At 41.9% G+C, this 24,050-nt stretch overlaps 3 protein-coding genes across 5 annotated transcripts in view; 2 read left to right on the forward strand and 1 right to left on the reverse strand.

The window, feature by feature from the left end:
• Positions 1-4,053: 4,053 nt before the first annotated feature.
• cfap97 (cilia and flagella associated protein 97) lies at positions 4,054-11,108 on the forward strand. Its single transcript, XM_080838166.1, has 6 exons — positions 4,054-4,217; positions 5,101-6,469; positions 6,898-6,993; positions 7,363-7,655; positions 9,912-10,080; positions 10,193-11,108. The coding sequence occupies exons 2-6, from the start codon at positions 5,116-5,118 to the stop codon at positions 10,309-10,311; spliced, it is 2,031 nt and encodes a 676-aa protein (XP_080694292.1). The 5' UTR covers positions 4,054-4,217; positions 5,101-5,115; the 3' UTR covers positions 10,312-11,108.
• Positions 11,109-15,725: 4,617 nt separating this feature from the next.
• On the reverse strand, positions 15,726-18,162 carry slc25a4 (solute carrier family 25 member 4). The gene is made up of 4 exons (XM_080837035.1): positions 17,957-18,162; positions 16,734-17,220; positions 16,446-16,586; positions 15,726-16,299 (listed from the first exon to the last, which is right to left on the reverse strand). The coding sequence occupies exons 1-4, from the start codon at positions 18,065-18,067 to the stop codon at positions 16,142-16,144; spliced, it is 897 nt and encodes a 298-aa protein (XP_080693161.1). The 5' UTR covers positions 18,068-18,162; the 3' UTR covers positions 15,726-16,141.
• LOC308364065 (EF-hand calcium-binding domain-containing protein 6) overlaps positions 18,139-24,050 on the forward strand; it is a 34,335-nt gene continuing 28,423 nt past the window's right edge. For 2 of the 3 annotated variants that reach the window (XM_080837032.1, XM_080837034.1), the window contains exons 1-2: positions 18,296-20,625; positions 21,317-21,426. In XM_080837032.1, the coding sequence (XP_080693158.1) occupies positions 20,286-20,625; positions 21,317-21,426 (450 nt within the window). In that variant the 5' untranslated portion in view covers positions 18,296-20,285. Of the gene's footprint in view, positions 18,263-18,295; positions 20,626-21,316; positions 21,427-24,050 lie in introns of those variants that run through there. The other variant, XM_080837033.1, reaches the window with a different exon arrangement.

Raw genomic sequence — 24,050 nt, forward strand, 5'->3', positions numbered from 1 at the left:
CATTAAAGGCTAACTTAGTTATCCTAGAAACCTCACTAAGCCATAGCCTAGCTATAAGTTAGCCCATTTGCTGATAATAATGACACCTGAGCCGAAAGAGCCCATTTCTGTTGTAACGGTTTGTAGATCCACTACACAAAGAACAATAATACATAAATACAAGTTATCCTTTATGTATTCTTTCTGCCCCCCTAACTGCCTAACTGTCACTCTTCTATCAAACGTGATGAGTGACAGTTGACGTTGAGCAGACGACTGGATAATCGCATGGATCAATTCCCGGAGTTTCCTGTTTGGTTTTTAAGTACAACCGATTGAGTAGACCGAGAGGAAACAAATCACCACCAAAGAGGATACATGGGCTGCTGGACAAATGAGATAGCCTGCAGGCGCGCGCAATGTGTCACCCCTACAAACTCGCCTGTAACAGGTGCAGTTGAAACTGCGAGGTAGCTAGACACAATTAAACTACATATACAATTAAGTTAGCCTTTGTTTGTTCTCTTGGTTGCTTTCAAAACTGTATGTTCCCAAATTCAAGTTGTCTCTCTTCTTAAAATATATAGGCCTATACTGCTATAAATTGTCACATGCAATGCCAGCTAGTGACAAGTATTTTGGGGGAAGTAACTCCATTTAACCATGTCCCTGTCCAAGTACAATCACACCTCATCCCTCATTGTACGTGTATTACAGTTACGTATGTAAAAGTCCTTGTACTATTGGTTAGGGCCACACATTGGCCTATCCTTTCACTGTCACATGCAAGTTATCTTTACCTAACCAAAATAACAGCTGCCTGGCCGTAGCCTATGTCTTACGCAGCAACAACAATGCACAACTGGCTGAAGACAGCCTAAACACGTGCTGCATGTTGTACGCGCGATCAGTAAAGTTACTCCTTCACAGTACAATGTGCGCTGTCTGTAGCCCACCAGTGATGAACATAACATGACTGCCAAACCATAAAACCTGAGCAGTAGGCTACAACAACATGGACAAAGCTGCCTTTCTGAGCATTTCTTATTTTATTTGTTTTGCTTTAATATATGGGCAAACACTGAAAAGAAAGGATTAACAATTCAGTTATCTTCTGAAAGTACAGTGAACCACTGAAAGCCACCATTTTACTATTATAAAAATTTAGTGGAAAGGTTCAGTACAAAGTAGGCCTATACTGGCAACTATTGCTTAGGCCAGTATAGGCCTTCGACTGTATTGTTTCTGTACCTTAGTGTTCTTAAGGGTAAATAAATAAATTATCAAATTGATCATACTGTATAGCCTATGTCTGTGGACACATTTCATTTGTGTCAAGCGTATACATTCACATGGTCATGCTGCCGCATGCTATACAGTACCCATCCATCCAAACCTGAGTATCTCCACGTGTAGCAACCCCTCAAGCTAGTATTACATCCAGACAAAATATGCTTTAATACGCCAACACACAAAACCAACTTACAGCTTCCGTCTTCACCCACCCACTGACTAAGGTTCTGTGGAGTTGGGGGGTGGGACATCATAAGTGGCTCAAACGATGAATTCAATGCAGTGAGTGTCCATAGCCCAAAGTTCTCTCCAGCTGATCTTCCTCATCTCAACAACAGTTCATCCATTGCCCCTGCTTTGCTTGAGAAGCCCCTGCTCTTCGTTTAGTTTCCTGTTCTTGCTCATGAAAAAAGCTAGCTACCATATGGCTTCTCTCCATCAATATAGCCTTACCCCATGTTTTCCAACTGTCACCTAGCCCAAACCCTGCTCTTCCGCTCTATACTTGCCCTATGACATCATGCAGTAATGTGCCTTGTGCATGTTGAACCGCATCTCGTGGATTTCACATCCTCTCTGTTTTTACTGTGGAGCAGTGTTCTCGAAAAAGTAATCTCTAAATTGGTTTTAGTCAATTCGAACTCCTCAACCAAGCTGGTCATTGGTAACTCCAAAATTCCCTTTCCATACAAAGCTACAGTACTTAGGTTACGTGGTACCCCAAGCCATTTCCTTACTGCCTCATTCATGACTCTTAAAATGTTCCACCTCTGAAGTACCAACTTCACACAGTCAAACGCCACTATGCCTGGGCAAAAGCCAACACTGCAAGCGCCACAATTTCAGTTTATCAGCTAAGAAGGTAACAATAACAATTCATTCTCTAAGCTCTGAAACCTGTCCTCAGTCACTCAATGTGGAGTTGTACCACCTGCCTAAACTCACCTCATCATCAATACAAAACCTTTACTTCCACCAGCTTTCCCTTACTGCTAGAAACACTTTCACTGTCATCTGTGTCTTTCAACTTGTCTAACAGCCAACAGGAACATGAAGCAGTTGTTGCCATTGTCGTCATGTCATCGCTATATAAGCTCAGATGGGAGGTAACCTGGCACCATCCTGCAGCCTTTCACCACCATTAACCCTTTTAGATACCCTTATGATTACCTCCATTGCCATGGTAAAATGGTATATCCAGCCATAATACCAACCTCCTAAGGCTGTCAGGATGTGGTGTAGTTACTTGTGTTAAAGCACAACTGAATATCCTCAAAATATGCCCTGACTAATGCTGAAATCTTTTCAGGGACCTAAACGTAGCTAAATGACTTCCACCACAGACTGTGTGGCACCCATTCAAAGGCATTTGCAAGATCCAAAAATACCACACAGAGGTCTCTGCCTTTTCTAGCCGCCTGAATTTGAAGCCAAATCAGACATCCAGAAAAACCTTGGATTCCTGCTTTCTGCACGGAAATATCTATCATGACTATATGCCTCAGATATGTATTGTTGAACATATGTATATATAATGCTGAACATACAAGTTGCGCATTGAAACGATATACAAAGAATAATGAAATGTTTGTTTTGTACATGCATTGTTGAGTATCTGTATAGTATAGGTTGATTGAATCAATCCAATTTAATTTAATTATTCTGAGAATATGTAGGTATGGTTCATGAATCGTCAGAGGTAGGCTAATCTCTATATAATCTGTCAAAGATCTACAGGCAAAGCAAAACAGCTAAATTGTTAAATCTCAACTAATAAATTGATGAAATGTTACCCCCTGTAGGCGGATAATCCAAATAAAGTGTAATCGAAAAATGGCAGACCAACCTCCTTGCTACCACACTAAAGAATATCTTTCCTTCCACATTAAGACTGATTTGATCCTCAGAATTGTTCCTTTTTTCCATACAATCACCATGTGCTTCCATATAGACAGGAAAGGTACCTCATCAGGGCCAGGAGACCATGCACAATGACGATGCACACTGCACAACTTCTTGTACCTCTCTCCACCTGGGCGAGCCATCGTCCATTGGTGAACCTATCTTCCCTGCCTGGGTCATTAGGAAGAATTGGCCGTCCTGCGCAGAGCTATGTAGCATGCAAAGGGGATTATGCACTTTTGTTTCAGTGTAATACTTTGCCCCAGAATACTGTGCATATGTGCCTGTTAAAATGTATGTTTAATTCTGTGCTTAATGTTCCATGTTTGAATTCATTTTGTTTATGTTTGCCTGTATTTCTGTTATCCTTTTTGTGTGCTATGCGTCATCGAGTGTATGTGATGCTCTGTTGTTAGCTTATTTGCTTATTCATGTACATCATGTTACATACATACATGTTCATGTACACAAGACGTCTTGCCATTCTTTCAAGAGAAGTCAATTATGATATTATGACTGTGGTGTGTTGCAAGTGGGTATAACAACTGTTGTTGAGAGTTTGTTTGGTGTGATTTTGCTGTAATTGTTTGTGCAAATTGTATATAAAAATTATAGCAGGCTGCTTGTTGATGTACGTTGGAAAGGCTGGCACAAGTCGTGTCAGGTGAGATTTTCTTTCCCCCATACAGAAAATGTTACAATTTATTTTACACACAGGATGTAATAATTTAAAAGGCCTTTTCAAAGTAATGTATACAGTGAGCCGGCTCCATCTACTGGAAAAACTGGGAAAAAATATTAAATGTGTCGCGTATGCTTTAGGAAGTGACGTTGCTTAGTTACTGTGGGTAGCTGTTACCTAGTAGCCGGTACCTAGTAGCCGGTTCGCTAACCACAGGCAATTCTCCTGTTGGTTCAGAAGTGTGGAAACAGAAAACTTACTCATCAAAAACAGTATTTTTATTATAGTGACTCAGCTCATGTACTCATATGCTTAAGACGTAAAGCACTATGGCGCCGTACATCTAAAACTTGAATGACAGGTAGGTTGATAAATCTATGCAAGCTAGCCACGCTAGCATGGCAGCTAACAGTTAACTAATTTTGGTCGATAAAAAAATCGTTTGCTAACCCAAGTCTTGACATTGTGGCGTGTGCATGATTCCGAATTGAATCGAGTTCATAAGTCTGCTATTCACATGCTAGTTCTGACTTTTCCCGAAAATCTCTGGGAGCTTTTGGCAAACATGTCGCTATGTGTAAATGATAATATTATTGTAAGTAGCGTTAAGGATGGAAAGCAAGCTAGCATAGCTTTGCTAGCTAGCTAACAACGCTTAGGTGGTGAGGATGGGCATTTTATATTGTCAGAACCTGGTCAGAATAGCCTTGTAGGGTTGGAATTTTTAAAATGGCAGGTTGATAGCGAACATTACACTGATGCATATAACACGTTTGCTAAGTTATATCCGTTTTGATGTCGGCTATCCTAGCTATGTTTTCTGACTACTCTTACAGCTTAATCATTGTCTGACGTTACCGCCAGTTTAACGTCAAATGAGTTGAAATCCATCCAGTTGGTTTCCAAATAACGTTATTGCTACCATCATGCTGGTATTTATTTAATTATATATTACATTGCAAATCAAGACAGTAGTGGATTTGGCCAGTTTAAATGTAAGTACACCGTGAGTGTGTCACAGCCCTTTCCAGGGTATAACGATATGACATTCTTAATGGATTATATTATATGGGGGGAACTAGCTACCTAGAAAATATATTCTTGTCTTCAGGCAATTTCATTTTATGTTGACTTTTACCTTACCCTTTTGAAAACGTTTAAGCCTAAGAAAATGTTTAGCCTAGCTATATTAGTGTAAACAGTATTGACAGTTCTTGTTTCTCCTTGATCCACTTGTTGCACAGGAATAGTTTTTAAAAATGTACAGCCCGAAAGAATTGGAGGGGGAGGTTGACCACTCCTTCTTTGACAGTGACTGTGATGGTGAAGATGGTAATAATCACGACCATGGTAACGCAGAGAGTAAGCAGCAAAGGTCAGTCAGTGATGTGGTGTCCCATGGTGGGAGGTTCTCAGCTGAGCTTTCAATTAAAGCCAGACAAAAACAGGATCAACTTGAAGAGGATAAAAGAGGGGATGACAACTCTCAGGTAGAGGATGCATTTATTGACCTAAAGGAGATAAAAAGGGCTATATCAGAAGTGAAGGATTGGAATGGAGAGAGTGCATCTGATGCAGAGAGCATCAGACGAAATGAAGAGAAGAATGGAGCACCAGGGTCAGACAGGGGTGTTGACACGAACAAGAATAGTTCCCTGGTGGAGGCTAGTTCTGTGTCCTCACGAATGTCCTGTGTACAAAAGGCAGCAGATGAGACTCTGGTGAATGATGATGATGATGATGATGAAACTGTGGAGGACATGAAGAAGACTAATTTTGAAAAGGAAAATGGTAGAGAGATAAAGAAAGATAGATCAGTTTTTCCGAATGCTAGCGATCAGCAAGATGGCTCAGACATTAAAGGGGAGGACAGTGGCCAGGAGCAAAGCCAAAGTAGGTCGTTAGAAGGCACTGGTAGCCTTTGCTCCAGTGTGTCTTCACTTCCTTCTGGTCAGGAAAAGAACCCGGCAAAAGCCAAATCTCCTCGTTCAAGGAGCCCCTCAGACAGCTCAACAGTTTCCTCAGAAGAGGAGCGGGAGCTGGAGGATCTTGATGATAATGATGTTCTTGACGATCTTGATGCCAATGAGGATGGATATCAGCGGAGTGAAGAGTCAGGATGCAGCGATGAAGAGAGACCCCCAGAACCCCCACCCACCAAGCATAAGCCCCAGCTTTTGCTGGGCACTCCGAAAAAGTCCAGTGGGAAATTCCGTAAGCACAGCCCTCGCCCTTCCTCCTCCTCAGAGTTAGAAAGCTCTTGCAGCAGCGATGGGGAGGGCCACAGCTCCTCCTCTGATATCTCCCCTCCCAGGAGGGCCCTAGCAGCCTTGGCTACGTCGTCCCCCAGACGCAAACTCCGGCTGAGCTCGGCACCCAGCAGAGAGAGAGCGCGGCTGGAGTCAGAGGACACAGTGACTGACGTCACACCGCTCTCCACCCCTGGCATGAGCCCTGCCCAGTCCTTGGACCTACCTGTGTTTGTCGTGGAAGCCAAGGAGCCAACGGCAGCACCTGCATGGGCTGATGAGAACCCGAAGCAGCATAATGTCACCATTGACCTGAATGTGACCGCTGACAACAGTTCAAAGAGGGATGATTCAGATGAAGAAGGTGAGAGAAGTCCGAGGATTAAAGAACTGTGTGTCATGTGAAAATGTCTCACCATTTAATAGAACTTACTTTCAATGTTAAAAATGTCTGTGCATGAACACAACAAGGACATGTGTGTTTTATATAGCAAATATATTTCAGACACATATAAATGAACATATACATGTAGGCTATACACATACATTACATTATGATCTCATTGCCCAGTCATATAGCATATACAAGTTTTACGAGGGTAAATATAATTACATACTTTAATTAAAGTACATAATAACACTATGCAGTATCTCAAGAAGACATATGGATCATATTCCTGGTGCAAAATTAGACCAAATTGCAGATCCAGTATCACGACCGAAAGAGATGCCACTCACCAGTCTTTGTCCCAGCTTGTGCCTTCCTCTAACATCATTAGTCTTTATCTACAGACCTTTTTGCCATGGAGACACAAGAAACCAGTTCCCTGAACCAGAATGTGACACTGGTAGACCCCATGGATAAACCCAGAGACCCTGACCAAGAAGGTGAATGAAAGGGTCCATGTTTAGAGCATAGGCAATGTTATAGGCACATTCACATGTATATCTGTAGGGGGTGCTGTTTTCCAGAGCTTCAAAAATACTGTGAAAAAACTGACTCATCTCAGTCTATGGAAGAGCCAAAATCAGCATGACACATTTTAGTAGAGTCAATTGTATGCATTAAATGCCATATATGGTAGAAGTGGTCTTAAGCAGTACATGGAAGATTCCTAAGGTTTCACCTGAAGCACTCTAATTATGTAATTATTAAATACTCTAATTTAAAATGGCACCCACCCTAAAACACTTATTTATACATTTATGTGCTGTAGCTCTTTGCTTTAACTTTATCTCTCTCCCATGTGAGTTCAGCACATGAGCTCGGCTCAATCAGCGTTGGCAGCACCCAGGGCGACATCCCAGGCAAACACCAACGCAACTTCAGCTTCCGAAACGAAGAGGTGTGGCGCATCGACCGCGAGAACCAGCGACTGCTGCGGGAGCTCTCACGCCCCTCCCTGCGCCCGCGCTCAGGCAGCGCCAGCTCAGCCCACACAATGGCCAGCTGTGTCTCTCGCCGGGCCAGTGGGCCTCCAGCCCCCCGCCTCTACCACAGTGCCGTCAACCGGCAGCGCGAACAGAAACGCATAGAGAGAGAGAATCTGGTGAGTCTGATGGGAAGCTGCCAACTGCTGTAGTCTTTTACCACAGTGTTCAAGTGTCATTTGATTCTATGCCCCTTATTAGTAATTCCATTTACTGTCCAGCTTTCTAGGAAGCTGCTCTCTCCACCCTGTCCCTGATCCTATGACACCGATGTCAGGGGTTAAGACTGACTCGGGGCACTGGCTCACGCTGTTTCCTTGTGTCTGTTGCTCATTTAAAGGGGGTGGGGTATTGACAGGGTCAAGGTCTATGAATGCAGGGTCAAGTCTACAATTCACTCCCTGCACTCCCTGCAACGTTTTCACTGAGGTTTTAAAATCCAGTGATGCATATCTCGGTACTAATTTGATTTAGTTTTCTTATTGAAACAGCAATGAGGTTGCTTCTGATATGTTCACTGAAATACTGTTGGTAACAAACTGGCAGAATATACTATGGTTTGGCGATAACCATTTGATAACCATTGACTGATGCAGAGAATGCCCAGTCACTCTGCAGGTGTATCTGGAATATGCAGTAGCTCTTGTATCTCCGTTGGTAAGGCATGTTGCTAACAACAAGCCTGGCGTAGTTTCAATTCCCAGGGAGCCCAGTGCTCTAATACAATATCTGCCTACATTGTTATGATAGATACCCTCCTTTTAAAGGTGTTTATAATCTACAGGAAACATTTACGCATAAAAATGTACGCATAAAAAATACAGTTCCTGTGTGTTCTGATCTGTCATAGTCTTCATAGCCAAAGTGCTGTCTTGTACAATACCTGGCTGTTTAAGTCAGTCGAATGCTTTGCTTGGGGCAGTCAGTGGGGCGACTTAAGATAGCAGAGGAGACAGGGCTGAACCCATTGCAGGGACAGGGAGTGAAAGCAGAGATGGCAGCCAGTGAAGATGAACCACAGCAGGTGGAGAGGAGGGTTGGGGAATGAGGGTGGGGTTGGCACTGCAGGATTCTGCTGTTGGCTTGACATCATGGAGACTTCACCCTTACCCCATGATGTTCACATAAAAGTTGAAGTTACTGATTTCCCATTACCAATGTCTGTCCAAGGTCACAGTTCCTCAGATAAGTACTTTAAACTCATGTTCTAGCTTGCTCCTAAATCATTTTTGTTGAATGTTCAGTGCCATTGAATAAAGTTAGTAACAGTGCTGTAGTAGTTGAGCATTATGAGTTATCAGAACAGGCTACCTGTTGAGACTGTGATGTTACAACATTAGGCTGTACTGAAGCATATGGAGGTGTTGGGTTAGCTCAGTTTTAGGATAAACCTTTTTGCACTTATTGTGTAATGTAGAGAATCTGTTCTTTAGGCAAGGACACACTGTTCCCTGGCCTGGGGGCTCATCTCCCCCCACTTTTTCTCTCTTACTCACACACTCTCACACTCTTGCTCATCTTCCCTCCCTCTCTATTCTTAGTCTTAAGGAGAAACTGAATCCTTCATGTGATCATTTTTATTCCTCCCCTTCACTCCCTCAGTCTCACCCGCCACTACACTCTGTTCTCCGTTGACTGCTATTTACTTTGAGCAGTGGTAGTAAGGTGGTATCTCCTACCCTCATAAAACTCCCTTTCATATTTCTTATTTCAAACTCTGATTTTCAAACACACAGGCCTTTATCATCTGCTGGGTCAGGGAATGTTGATTAGCTGAACCCCAGTTGTTTATTTATGTGGGTAATCATTCTATTCAAAACAAATCTAAGGTGTTAGAAATCTCCACACGTTAAAGTTACCTCTTTTGTTGCTTTACTACGGTTTAGTTACATGAACTGAAATTGGATCCCCATCTATATACTGTACCACTGTATGCTGTTAAAGTACCGAATGAACAGAGAAGATTGAATGGTGGATAAGGTCAGTGTAGCTTTGGCCTTACTAGAGAGGATATGTTAACCTTTGATCTGTTTTCCGCTCTCCGTCTTTTGCATAAGGTATTTGCTTACTAAGGTTTTTCCATGTGGCTGCCTCAGGTCACTCGTGACATTTGGGTGTACGGCCATTAGTTATTTTTACATGCTAGCCTATGGTTTTCAATCACTTCTGGATTTGGGCCATAACTTTGATGCTTCTTATACTCAGCAATATATTGAAGAATTGTGAAAGTTTTTTAAAGAGGAAGGGAGGCTTAAACGTATGTAAGCATTGTAAGTAATGTGTTAAGTAGTGTGTATTTTGTATTATGTTCCCATAACAGTAAGTTGTAAATCACTCAAGTTGTTCTCCCCATCTCTTTGTGTTTTTGCATGCAGACACTGCTGAAGAGGCTCGAGTCAGTGAAGCCCAGCAAAGGCATAACACGAGCAGAGCAGTTGGCCGACTACCAGCGCCAAGCCAGATACATGTGTACTCCTCTCCCAACCTCCACCATTGAGCACTACCACTCCAAAATAGAGGCATCTTTCTCCACATGTTCACTAGGTGTGTCTTGGAGAGAATGTTTGTGTTGTTGTCAGTGTGCACATGTTGTATGTGTAAACCTGTGGAGTAGTCTTATTTCATACTGTGCTTTTACCTGCCTCTACCCTCACAGGGAAGAGCACCAGGCCAAACAGCGCAGGCGGCCGTCTCAGCACCAGACCCGGGTCTCGCCCTTCCCCAGCCCCCACCAAACCCAGCCGGACCACCACCCCTCGGCCTGCCTGGTCCTAAGGCTCCGAGGACACCGACCAGACATCCACTGGGTGAGATGAGGTCACCATGCCAAACTCTCATAGACCAACCTGAGGTCAAGGAGTCGTCAAGGGAGATGTAGATTAGTGCCACTGTTCATAAATGTCTGTATCACAATAACAATCGTGGTGATATACATTCCCGTTAGTTAGGAATATTGACATCAACAGAGTAACCCTCAGTTGGCCTTACGTCCTTTGTTTTTCAGTAGAATTAACCATCAATGTGAAAGTCCACAGGCATCTGTAAAATGTATCGTGGAGAAAAAGACCACACTAGTACTTTGTATTTGCTATTGTGCCCACTTGAGTTTCTTTAGGTATCAGATCCATTTTATGTGGTGCTTCATAGATAGTGCCTATATGCCACTCACGCCGTGTGTGTCTTAGGGTATTTTCACACCTATGCTTTTTAGTCCGGTTACACGGACTCTGGTTTGTTTTCAACATATGATTTCAACATATGATTTCATGATGAGGAAAATGTTTATATAGAGTCTAGAAAAAATGTAACAGAAAATACAGAATCAGTTAAAACAATGTAATGGATTGCACAGTGCCCAACTATAGGTGTGAAAACGCCCTAAGTGTCAAAAACTAGAAAGCCAAGCCGAAGATGATTTTTTTTTTACCCATTTCGTACAGATGTAATTTGAACAGAGATATATATATATATATATGTATAAATAAATATTTATGTATGATGTCTTGGTAAAAAAAATAAGCAACAAATCAGTGATCATGAGTGGAAGTGGATCCATAGCTTTTATATTGTGCTTCTGTGAGCTTCATTGTTTTTCATTTTAAGTTCAATAAAGCTTCTTGTTGCTTTACCCCAGTGTGGAATTTCAACAGTACAAACAATACCCCACCTGTAATCTCTACTCTACAGTGGCTGTGCCAGCGGTTATTAACAGTGTGTTGACAGCATTTGCTGGCATAGGTTCACAGAAGATATGCTCTTCTCATACTGCAACTTCAGTTCATATGTGTTGGAACGTGATCCGACCCAACTGCCAGGTGTACTCAGCCAGTGTGGACTAACGGCTCCTGTAGCTAGGAGTTATTGCATTCTGGGATGCGGCAGAGCAAGTGTACTCTAGCAGCTTGCGTAGTAGTAGTAGTAGTAGCCAGCAGGAGAATGAACCAAGGTCTGACTTGTATTAGAAAAGTGTTCCTCAGTCGAGTATTTTGTGGACGTTTCCTCAAAGTGCAATTTATATTGTGCTGGTACAGTTTTGCCTGATACATTTCCGAGATAATTGTCACAGTTATGAGCAAATGCAAAGTATTCAGTTGTTCCATGTTAGATTGCATAACTGTGTCTCAGAAATATGCACTATTCCCTGATCACATGTTGCATTTATGAGCAACTGGGAAAGTTCCGACCTCCAAGTCGGATAATACACCTGAACTCTTGTCAAACTCGGGCCATCCCACTAGGAATCTGGGAGGTTTTTGAGAACTCTGAGAAGTAAGTTTGACGTTGCTCAACATGGCAGGATCTGTGGTTAAAACATTTTAATCTACTTCTCTAGAAAATTAAAATGGAATCTGGCAAAAAAAGAAATAAGTGGATTATAGGGGCCTACTCTCTATCTGAGCTTCAATGGGTGCTGCGCAAACAACAGCAAAATTCTGGAGTCAGCATTGTTAGCTACTAGCTAGTAGGATCACCTACAAATATGTGTTCAACAAACATGTTAACCACCGTTTCTAGTGTATTTAATCCCCCCTTAAACACAATACACGCACACCGCATACAGTGCCGCTTGGAAGTATGTGAACCCCTTGAGCAGTTAAGAGTTGTTTTGTTGTTTTACCATGCTTTTTTCAATTTTTTCATCACCAATTTTCCATAGATGAAATGTCAGGTGTATGTTTATCAATTGCATGTACTTGTTTAGAGGGAATTGTGTGAGTAGCCAAAAAACTACATGAAACATGGTATTAGTGTATTTGCAAAAGTAAGTGAACATCCAATTTCATTCAAATGGCGAAAGATAGTGCGAGCTGACACCGTTGTACCCTGTGTCTGCAGGGTAGCTTGAATTTATTTGGAAGTTGTTCTAGGTTTTTTATCCACCATTCAAACAATCTTTTGTTGCATTCTGCAATCAATTTTTCTCTTTCTTCCACATTAGTGACAATGCCATGGGCTGTAAACTTTTTGATGACACTGCGCACAGTGGGCACAGGAGCATTAAGATCTCTGGAGATTAACCTGTAGCCTTGAGATTGTCCATGCTTTTCTACAATTTTGGTTCTCAAATCCTCAGACAATTCTTTGCTCTTCTTTCTTTTCTCAATGCTCAGTGCGGTATACACAGAACACAAAGGTTGAATCAACTTTGCTCCATTTTAACTAGTTGCAAATGTAATTTCTATATTACCAGCATCTGTAGCTTGCCACAGTTGAGTTTAAATAAAGATTAAAGAAGCATTACATCCTTGAAATACAATTATTTCTTACAATTTTGAAAGGGTGCCAATCATTTTGTCCAGTCCACTTTTGGAGATTTGTGTGGAATAATGTCAAATTTGGCTTTTCTTTTCTGCTTTTTTGCGTTGTTCCAATGCAAACAATAGAAATCAACATGTGAATACCAAAACATTTGTAATTGTGCAATTTTTCTGGGAGAATTGGTACATTATCTGACAGAAGTGCAGGGGTGCTAATATTTTTGTCCATGACTGTATATATAAACACATACAGTATAAATGTATATCTATGTCTGCCTTTCCTCCAAGTAGCCCTCGGTGTCTGTTCATTCATTAGCCAGTGCGACTCTATATAACCGGCTCAGCAGGTATGATAGTTGAGGTCTCTGGGTTTCCACATTCTTGCTCGCTATTGCTGGTGAAAGTGCTCCTGGTTTATTACAGTGCATGAAATGCCCTGTATTGTTATTCCTAGGCTTCTTCTTCTTCTTCTTCTTCTTATTCTTGTTACCTTTTTCTGCGATTAATTCAGCCCGAACCGCTTAACGTAGAAACTTCATTCAAACTTTGTCGCGTGGGTCTTGTGAACGACACTTATGCTATGTATTTTTCACTTTCTAAACTTTATACTTTTTAAGATATTAAAGAAAAACGAATATAAATTTCTCCCATTGACTTACATTGGGCCATTATGACATCATAATAGGGTCTTTAAGCTGGCTTGCACCTGTGCTTTACTGACACCTGTGCCAAATCAAAGGAACCTCTTCTCTCTCTGTCCCTCTCAATTTAACTGTAACTAGGAACATTAAGACACCATCCATTCTCTATTTTTTTTTCTCTCCATCTCTCCATCTTTCTCTCTCAGTCAACTTTCTCTCACACTCAATCTCTCTTCTTCACTCCATTTTTATCTCCTTTTTTCAATATTTTCACTCTCTCTTTATCTCTTCATCCAGAGCCACTCTTGTTCACTCTTCTTTCCTTCTTCCACTCTTCTTTCCTTTCTTATTTTCTTCTTCCATTTTTCTTTCCTTCTTCCACTCTTCTTGCCTTTCTTTTTTCTTTCATCCACTCTTCTTTCCTTCTTCCACTTTTCTTTCCTTTCTTCACTCTTCTTTCCTTCTTACACTCTTCTTTCCTTTATTCTTTCCTTCTTTCACTCTTCTTTCTTTTCTTATTTCCTTCTTCCACTCTTCTTTCCTTCCTTCACTCTTCTTTCCTTTCTTCTTTCATTATTTCACTCTTCTTTCTTTTCTTCTTTCCTTCTTCCACTCTTCTTTCCTTTCTTCACTCTTCTTTCCTTCTTTCACTCTTCTTTCCTTTATTCTTTCCTTCTTTCACTCTTCTTTCCTTTCTTCTTTCCTTCTTCCACTCTTCTCTCCTTTCTTCACTCTTCTTTCCTTTTGTCTTTCCTTCTTCCACTCTTCTTTCCTTTCTTCTTTCCTTCTTTCACTCTTCTTTCTTTTCTTCTTCCTTTCTTAACCTTTGCATTTCATGCACTGGTATTTCCTTCAGGAAATGCATTTTCTAGTTCTTGTTACCTTTTTCTGCGATTAATTCAGCCCGAACCGCTTAACGTAGACACTTCATTCAAACTTTGTCGCGTAGGTCGTGTAAAGGACACTTATGCTATGTATTTTTCACTTTTCTAAACTTTATACTTTTTAAGATATTAAATAAAAACTAATCGAAATTTTCCCATTGACTTACATTGGGCCATTATGACATCATAATAGGATCTTTAAACTGGCTTGCACCTGTGCTTCACTGACAGCTGCGCCAAATCAAAGGAACCTCTTCTCTGTCCCTCTCAATTTAACTGTAACTAGGAACATTAAGACAACTTCCATTCTCTACTTTTTTTCTCTCCATCTCTCCATCTTTCTCTCTATCCCTCTCAGTCTACTTTCTCTCACACTCAATCTCTCTTCTTCACTCCATTTTTATCTCCTTTTTTCAATATTTTCACTCTCTTTTTCTCTTTCACTCTTCTTTCCTTCTTCCACTCTTCTTTCCTTCTTTCACTTTTCTTTCCTTTCTTCACTCTCCTTTCTTCTTTCACTCTTCTTTCCTTCATCCTCTCTTCTCTACTTTCTTCACTCTTCTATCCTTTCTTCTTTCATTCTTCCACTCTTCTTTCCTTTCTTCTTTCCTTCTTTCACTCTTCTTTCTTTTCTTCTTCCTTTCCTAACTTTTGCATTTCATGCACTGGTATTTCCTTCAGGAAATGCATTTTCTAGTTTCCACTGTTAGCGTGCAGCTGTATGGCCATTCATGCCTTTTTGCATTATCTGTGGCTAGGTGTGTTATGTTTGTGTGTGGACGTGTCAGTAGGCACCAGTCAAGAGCACGGGTGGTGTGTCGGTCTCACTCCCCTTCCAGGACAGGTAAAGTTTTTGTGTGTGAGAGCCCGCTTGTCCTTGTTACAGGTCTGGTTGGACATCCTGTATATCTTGGTGTGAAAGGCCCCAGGTGTCGTATTCAAGCACTTCAGAGCCAAGATCTTTAAGTTGGTTAAAAGATTACCAAAAAAATCAGTGATCTTTGGTGGAAGTGGAAACGTAGATTTTATATTGTGCTTCTGTGAGTAACATTGTTTTTAATTTTTATGCAGTTAAGCTTCTTTTTGCCTTCCCCCAGTGTGGAAGTTTGTAAAACAGTTTTAAACAATACCCTTCCTGTCAACTCTACTCTACAGTGGCTGTGCCAGCGGTTATTAACAGTGTGTAGACAGCATTTGCTGGTTCTGAAGATATGCTCTTCTCAAATGTAGGTCATGTCCTTTCTCACCACCACAGCCCCTATCTGTGTTATCAGGTGTAACTATCATGTCATACTTAAGAGATAGTGAGATGTTGAGCTATTACTGGCAATGACGTGACCAGTGTGAATGCATTTCATGTTAGCAGCATGTTTGCAAACCTAACAAAAAGATACGGAGAAAAGCAGTAAGACGTATTTTTGAGGTTTATTCTTATTAAAAGAACATTTATCAGGTGGAATACACCACAAAAAATACTAGTTGTACAATACAGGATCTCATTCCTTGAAAGAAATATATATTTTTTTTTGGCATAGATTTGCAGCTAATTGGGGAAATAGATTAATTCAGCTTCCAGTCAGGACTTGTTGCATCCTATTCTAAAAGATTGGCAGGGCTTTTTACAGTTGGCTGGCAGGTAGGATATATACATGGAGGTTTCAGGGGAGACATGACACAATCATAGCCACGCCAGTGTGACCTGAATAACCTGTGGCTGGCTCAACAAAATACACATCTACCCCACAACCATAGCCGGTTGGAGTCACTGTATCATATATGTTAGACATAGGTGGCATTACAAGGGTCCGCGTGCTTAGAATGTTTATACGACTTTCTTGATCTCGTCGTACAGGACCAACACGAAAGCGCCGCCTGCGCCTCTGATCACGTTGGACCATGCGCCCTTGAAGAAGGCTCCGGTACCCTCATCCTTGGCGATCTTTTTCCAACAGTCAATTGTGCCCTTGTACATGATATCAGCTGATGGAATAAACAAATGTAACGAGAGTTAATGCCAAGAACACTTATTTAGTAACTTCCATGCCTAAATTTGATTTCATTCATTTAGTTCAGCTGGAAAGTTTCCTGTGCCAACCTACATATGACGTTAAGTTATCTGGACCTACCTCCTTTACGTCCGGACTGCATCATCATACGACGTCTAACTGTGTCAAAGGGATAAGAAATGATACCAGCGGCCGCGGTGACAGTCTGGGCAATCATCCAGGTGATGACGATGTGTGTGTTCTTGGGGTCTGGCAGCATACCTGTAAGAAGATGTTGTGTAAAATAACTTTGCCATGCTCATGCCTCTGGATAATTATTATCCAATACCGTCAATGAAAATGTTTGTTATATGTATATGTCATTGTTATTTGTATATTGGCCTGGTAGTCCTTCTGGCACACTTTTACCTTTAGCTGTGTCAAAGCAACCGAAGTAGGCTGCTCTGTAGATGATGATGCCCTGTACCGACACATTGAACCCCTGGTAGAGACCTTTGAGACCATCAGACTTATAAATCCTGGAAAGGCAGTTTCCCAAACCGGAGAACTCTCTCTCAGCATTGCCTTTGCCGATGTCAGCAGCAAGCCTGGTTCTGGCGAAGTCAAGTGGGTAGACGAAGCAAAGGGAGGTGGCACCGGCTGCGCCTCCAGATGCAAGGTTACCAGCGAACCAGCGCCAAAACTGTGTCTTCTGATCTACACCACCAAGGAAGACCTTCTTGTATTTGTCCTTGAAGGCAAAGTTGAGGGCCTGGGTTGGGAAGTACCGGATGACATTGGCCAGGTTGCCTCTCCAGAAGGAAATGAATCCCTGCTCTTTGGGGATTCTGACCACACAGTCCATGATGCCCTTGTACTGCATATCAGCTGTGATCTGTTTGCTGGCATGTTGGACCTGCACAGCAGAACAAAAACAAAAGGGGACAGAGAGAATGAAAGAGCTTGAAGTGGTATGAAAGAAGAGAGTTTGCCAACATATCCAGTACGTCTCCATTTTATTTTCAGTGCTTGTAGTATGACATTTAAAAGTGGCGCTGGTGCAGACCACATGCAGCCTTAAGCTGCACTTGTTCACAGAGTGAAAGTATTGAATTGCATGCCTATGGTTATTTATAGGAACAAACTTAAACCAAATATCACTGCTCTCTGCAAGCACGTTTTTACAGATCGGGACACATGGATGTCTGAACTTGGAAAGACTTTTCAAGATGCCTTGAAATATCAATGAAGTCGAGGGCTGAAACAACAGTGTAATTCAAAGCAAACTGATAGGACAATTGCTTGCACCACACCAGACGTTTTGAATTCGTACTGTTACATGTTACAATAAGACGCATAAATATAAACCACTCCGTCATCCATTCCTCTTGTTTTGCAGAAAATCTGATACAATCTTGAATACAAATCTGAACAATAGCACCTTGGATAGCGACCAGATTCAGCACCTCGAAGATGTCCAAATAGGGATGACATGCGCATATAATAGTTTTTGTAGAAATCCTATACCTACAAAGTTTATTGTTAGAATAAATGCATGAACAACTGGAGTTACCTTAACTTCCCAAGAATATCAAATTTACCACCAGCTGACTTGGCAGGAAACTTAAGTTTCAAATCAACTTCAGTCTTACCTGCAGCAGAAGTTTTACTCTCTCGATAGGGGCAACGGCGGTCTTGGAGATGGCAGCGGCGACACCACCCGCCAAGAAATCCTTCGCGAAACTCATCACGGCGTCCGACATGACTGCTGGTTTCTTCTCACCTTAAGGTCAAGATCAGAATCTGCTTCCACGGACCCTTAAGGAAACCCAACTTCCCTCCAAGTGGACGAGTGTTCGTTTTTACTCGTTATATATATCTCCTCTCTATCGCGAGAGGATGGAGTGATTGATATGAGGACGACCGAACAGAGAGTCGTCCTTGAATAAATATCCCAGGTGAGAGTTCAAGTCTCTCGCCATGTTAAAAGGAGGGGCTCGAGGTTAAAGTATTGGGGGCGTTTAAAGGACAAATTAACCTTTTCCCATTCATTCTTTATATTAATGAAGGATTTTTCTCTATCCAATGTATTGTTAATAGACCAATGTGCAACAATATTGTGTCATAATCTTGGGTAGGCTATATAGACTGACATTCTATGAAGATTCATCCTTGACTTGGTCAATGAATTGCAAAAACTTACAAATTACGTTTTTTTTAACATCAATATTAATATGAATAAGCAATTAGCAATACATTTTCTGGTTATCTAAACAACTGGATAGCATTCAACCTTGAGCCAGCCGCAGTAGGTCTTTGAGCCTGCTGAATCTATTCAATTGTGGATAGGCCTATCGTTATTGATAACTGCACATATTATCAAGTGCATCTGAAATGTAAATCTATCAATAAAGATTTAATATTAATTAAGTAGTGAATTGTTGAACAGCATACTTCGATTTGAGAGCTGGCTCTAAACTTGCATAACTCATTTAAAAGCGTCTACCGGAGTCCACATTATTTTTTTTTTTCAAAATTCTCTGTCCCACGTTACCTGCACCGCATTATTAGACTGTGTGTGGGCAATAATAGGCTACATGCGTTACCACTGACGTTTATATACAGCAGGCCCGCTCTCATTTCTCTAGATGCGTCTCACAAGTTAAACCATGACACTCCAAATCCGTCCAGTTACCAGAGAAGAATGTGACTTAGGTCTAGATACTTTCTGGGTTCCAATGTGTTGCTGTTGCTTGTGTAATGGTGGTGGATGTTTTGATATTCCCGTTTGCTAACCAAGCTATTGGATCAGCATGATGCGCTAACATTCTGCACAACATTACTTTTTTTCCACAAATGTGTCTGTTGCCTGGCTACAGTGGCACGCTCTCCTCAGCTACTGTGGCGGGTTAATAGCCTTCTCCAAAACAATGACTCTCTACGCCTGCCCTGTAATAAAAAGACAAAGGGAACTAAACTAATGTTAAGGTGCCCTTAATGGCCTCTTGGACTTGGAATACCACTCCAGCATTTTTTGCAGCCGTAAATCAGTTCAGAGCGTGCGGGCTCAGAGTGAACGAGAGAGAGAGAAGGTTGCAGAGTTGATCTCACCATTTCTGATCAAGTCGGCACAGCCACAAGCAAAGGGGTCAATTTTATTCATGCTCAAAACTGATCTTAACACAATCCAATGTTTTAGTGCAAATGTTGATGTTACAGTTAACTATTTACATGCAGGATGCATGTAGTTAGTAGGCTACCGGTGAGGACACTTCTCACATTTCCTTGGTTTTGCTGTACACTCAGTTTGGCAGCTGTTTTGTGGTGGCATGACAACACCTAGGCACATGGGCCCCCAAGCGGGGAGCAATACTAAACTCATTGATAATTGCATGGATATTGGATGGATAATTCGCTACTTAGCCAAGCCCACTTTTGTGTTTTTTGTGTGTCCATAGACAACACTTCTGGAACGGCACAGCAATTTAGTGACACTGGATAACCTAAACTAACCTAAGTTATCTTGATGAGACTCACCTATAGCCAAACATTTTCTGTCTAGATTTAGCATATCAGATCCAATATTTACCAAGCTCAAATTCCAGTTGGCTATTTGACATTACAAATGTAGACAGCTATTAGGCTACCCTCCATAATTTACTGGTGTCAAATGTCTCATAATTGCAGCTTTGTTGATCCGCACCAGAGTAACTTTGGCTTACTGGGGCGCTTTTCGTCGCTAATGGCAACCTTTACAATGTTCGCTCAACAGTGTTTCAAGCCAAATAAAAGTTTTCCGTCTTTGACAAACCGAGGGACTTGACATTTATTCATTTAACGAGGGGCCCCACCAAGAGTAGGCTACTCTAAAACATTGTAGACTACAGAGACCTATTGGGGGGCAGGTTAAAATATTCTGACAATCCATTGTACTTCTGTAGGCCTAATTCTTCCTTACATCTCCTCGCGGACAACATAAGGATGTCAACCAGAGTATCGTCAGTTGCCTCCTTACGATTACCAGAGATTCAGCATCCCTTCACAAAGTTGGGCGATCCAGACACTTTATCCCTCACAGGCTGTTCCACCGATCGCACCGGGACTCACAATCACTTGACGCGCCGCAGCCGACCAATGTCCGAAAAGGAGAAAAGTCTGGATTCTGCGTTCATAAGTCAGTCGTCGAAAGGCCTCAGAAGTCTTCGCCAGGAGAGAGCACAACGAGCAGACAAGGGCAGTTTCACCGTGCCTCCGCGGATTCTTGAAGGAGTGGAGGTGAACTTAGCCTCTGACAGAGAAACACCAAGGCTGCCCATCTTCGGTAAGTGCCTGGCTGTCGGCCGTTACATTAACAGATGGACCCATTGAAGGAATTTAGTCCAATCATTAAAAAAGTAAGACTCTTTTTTGAAACTCCTCTTATTCTTTCATTTTCAGCACCATAAACAACACCTGGTTTTAAAAGTAGCTTGAAGTATAATGGTCACACAGGCTTTACAAACTAAAAATACATTTCAAAATCTGTTCTTAAAAAAGTTAAAACAGCTTAACGAAGAGACCGAGGAGACGAATAGGCGTAGGCTACTCCTCCTTACTCACCTCAGTTCCCCCAGAATTTTAGATGGAAATGTGGCACACTGCCACACGAAGGCGCTTTGCGCTCACAGCTAAAGACAAGGATTAATGTGTGCATCTTTCACTTGAAAGGAGATATAGTTTATGAGGAATTACGAAACGGCAGTAGGCTAGTAGAAAATGTTACTCAGGTTCTTCAAACACTTAGATCATAGATACAATATCGACTGAGACAAGTAATGTTCCTGGCACATTGTCTAAACCCTACACTTATTAGCAAGCGTAGTCTAGGCCACACCTTCTGGTTGCATCTCCTAGAAAACACAAACGTTGGTTCTAGCTTTGTGCCAACATCATGGTCCAGTGAGACCTAGTTGTAAGTCCTTACAGTAAGCGTGTTTGATTCTGCGCTGTGTTTTCATGTTGTGTTGGATCAGGTCAGAGGGTGGCGCCAGAGAGCCGCACAAAGAGCCATGTGAGCCAGGCCATCAGTGCCGCCACCAGCTCATCCTGTCCTGGAGGCCAGTTGAGGATACAGGTGGATCAGGTATAGAGCAAGGGACATACTGTGCCATACTGACACATTATCAGACAGATTTGTCATGTCATTTGTCCTTTGGATTTACAAATAATCTGCTCTTTTCTTGGCTGAATTAACTGTAGTGTTTCCAGTCTCTATCCTAAATGGTAAATCTTACCTTTGAAAAATACCCTTCAACTCCACCTCAACACCCCCTCCCCCCCCCCCCCCCCCCCCCCCCCCCCCCACCCCGTTCAAAAGTTTGGGGTCACTTAGAAATGTCCTTATTTTTCAAAGAAAAGCACTGGTTTTTTTTCAAAGAAGATGACATTAAATTAATCAGAAATACACTCTATACATTGTTAATGTGGTAAATGACTATTCTAGGTGGAAATATCTGTTTTTTAATTAAATATCTACATAGGTGTATAGAGGCCCATTTCCAGCAACTATCACTCCGGTGTTCTAATGGTACATTGTGTTTGCTAATCGCCTTAGAAGACTCATGGATGACTAGAAAACCCTTGAAAACCCTTGTGCAATTATGTTAGCACAGCTGAAAACTGTTTTGCTGGTGAGAGAAGCTATAAAACTGGCCTTCATTTGAGCTAGTTCAGTATCTGGAGCATCACATTTGTGGGTTCGGTTATACTCTCAAATTGCCCGAAAAAGACAACTTTCATGTGAAACTCGCCAGTCTATTCTTGTTCTTAGAAATTAAGGCTATTCCATGTGAGAATTTGCGAAGAAACTGAACCTTTCCTACAACCATGTGTACTACTCCCTTTAGAGAACAGCAGAAACGGCTCTAACCAGAGTAGAAAGAGAAGTGGGAGGCCCCGGTGCACAACTCAGCAAGAAGACAAGTATATTAGAGTGTCTAGTTTTAGAAATAGACGCCTCACAGGTCCTCAACTGGCAGCTTTATAAATGGTACCCGCAAAACGCCAGTGTCACCTTCTACAGTGAAGAGGCGACTCTGGGATGATGGCCTTCTAGGCAGAGTGGCAAAGAAAAAGCTATATCTGAGACTGACCAATAAAAAGAAAAGATTGATATGGGCAAAAGAACACAGAAATTGGACAGAGGAAGATTGGAAAAAAGTTTTCTGGACGAATTTAAAGTCTGAGGTGTTTGGATCATACAGAAGAACATTTGTTAGACGCAGAACAGGTGAAAAGATGCTGGAAAAGTGCCTGACGCCATCTGTCAAGCATGGTGGAGGTAATGTGATGGTCTGGGGCTGCTTTGGTGCTGGTAAAGTGGGAGATTTGTACAAGGTAAAAAGGATTTTAGGCTATCACTCCATTTTGCAACGCCATACCCTGTGGACTGCGCTTGATTGGAGCTAATTTCCTCCTACAACAGGACAATGACCCAAAGCGCACCTCCAAATTATACAAGAACTATATAGGTAAGAAGTAGGCAGCTCGTATGCTGTCTGTAATGGAGTGGCCAGCGCAGTCACCAGATCTCAACCCCATTGAGCCGTTGTGGGAGCAGCTTGGCCGTATGGTACGCAAGAAGTGCCCATCAAGCCAATCCAACTTGTGGGAGGTGCTTCAGGAAAGGTGGGGTGAAATTTCTACAGATTACCTCAACAAATGAACAGCTAGAATGCCAAAGGTCTCCAATGTTGTAATTGCTGCAAATGGAGCCTTTTTTGACAAAAGCAAAGTTTGAAGAACAAAATTAATATTTCAAATAAAAATCATTATTTCCAACCTTGTCAATGTCTTGACTATATTTTCTATTTATTTTGCAACTCATTTGATAAATTCAAGTGTGAGTTTTCATGAAAAACATGAAATCGTCCAGGTGACCCCAAACTTCTGAACGGTAGTGTATATATATATATATATACAGTATATATGAGAAAGAGAGATAGAGAGAGAGAGAGAATTTCCAGGAAGGCACGATTCCATATGTCATCTACTACTCCAGAGTCCAGATAATCCAATAAGAGATTAAAACAATATAAATTCGCCAAATTGTTTTCTTCTCCATTCAAAGAAAACTCAGCTACAATAATCTTTTCTTTTTTTCATTGATGGAGGTTTTGACACTGTGCAGCTAGCTTTCACGCACCACTTCAAAGGCAAATATTATCCCACAGTTTGAAGCGTCAGTGTGCTGTGCTGCCGACGTACCACGACAATTCATCAGTGGAGAGTGGGGAGCCCAGGAGTCGCGGCCCCAGCAGCCAGCAACGGTTAGCAGCTGAGGAAGGGGCCAGAGGGATTAGCTTGACTGAGCATGTGTGCACAGGGTGAGAGAGAGAGAGCGAGAGAGAAACAGAGAGAGAGAGAAAGAGAGAGAGAGCGAGAGAGCTCCACAGACACAGTCTGCAGGTGCATCTGCTGAGTGACAAGCTGGAGGATTTATCCCACCCCACCCCTTAACCCCTCACACTCTCTCTCTCCCCCCAATTTTTTCTCTTTCTCCCCCCATTCTTTATCTCACTCTCTCACACACAAACACACACACACACACACACACACACACACACACACACACACACACACACACACACACACACACACACACACAGTCACAGTCACACCCACAATCACATAGACAAACTGATGGACAGTCAGAGAGGATCAGTTGTTCTTTTATAACCCCTTTTCACAGAAAATAACATATAAATG

This window comes from Sprattus sprattus, assembly GCF_963457725.1.
Source record: "Sprattus sprattus genome assembly, chromosome: 4".
Classification (NCBI taxonomy): domain Eukaryota; kingdom Metazoa; phylum Chordata; class Actinopteri; order Clupeiformes; family Clupeidae; genus Sprattus; species Sprattus sprattus.

Excerpts from the sequence above, each read along its gene's own strand:
- cfap97 (XM_080838166.1), top strand. The coding sequence starts at position 5,116 with ATGTACAGCCCGAAAGAATTGGAGGGGGAGGTTGACCACTCCTTCTTT. Across the intron at positions 6,994-7,362 it reads CAGAGACCCTGACCAAGAAG|CACATGAGCTCGGCTCAATC; the intron begins GTGAATGAAAGG and ends ATGTGAGTTCAG. Across the intron at positions 7,656-9,911 it reads GCATAGAGAGAGAGAATCTG|ACACTGCTGAAGAGGCTCGA; the intron begins GTGAGTCTGATG and ends TTTTGCATGCAG.
- slc25a4 (XM_080837035.1), bottom strand. The coding sequence starts at position 18,067 with ATGTCGGACGCCGTGATGAGTTTCGCGAAGGATTTCTTGGCGGGTGGT. Across the intron at positions 16,587-16,733 it reads TTGCTTTGACACAGCTAAAG|GTATGCTGCCAGACCCCAAG; the intron begins GTAAAAGTGTGC and ends ATCTTCTTACAG. Across the intron at positions 16,300-16,445 it reads GCAGTCCGGACGTAAAGGAG|CTGATATCATGTACAAGGGC; the intron begins GTAGGTCCAGAT and ends TTATTCCATCAG.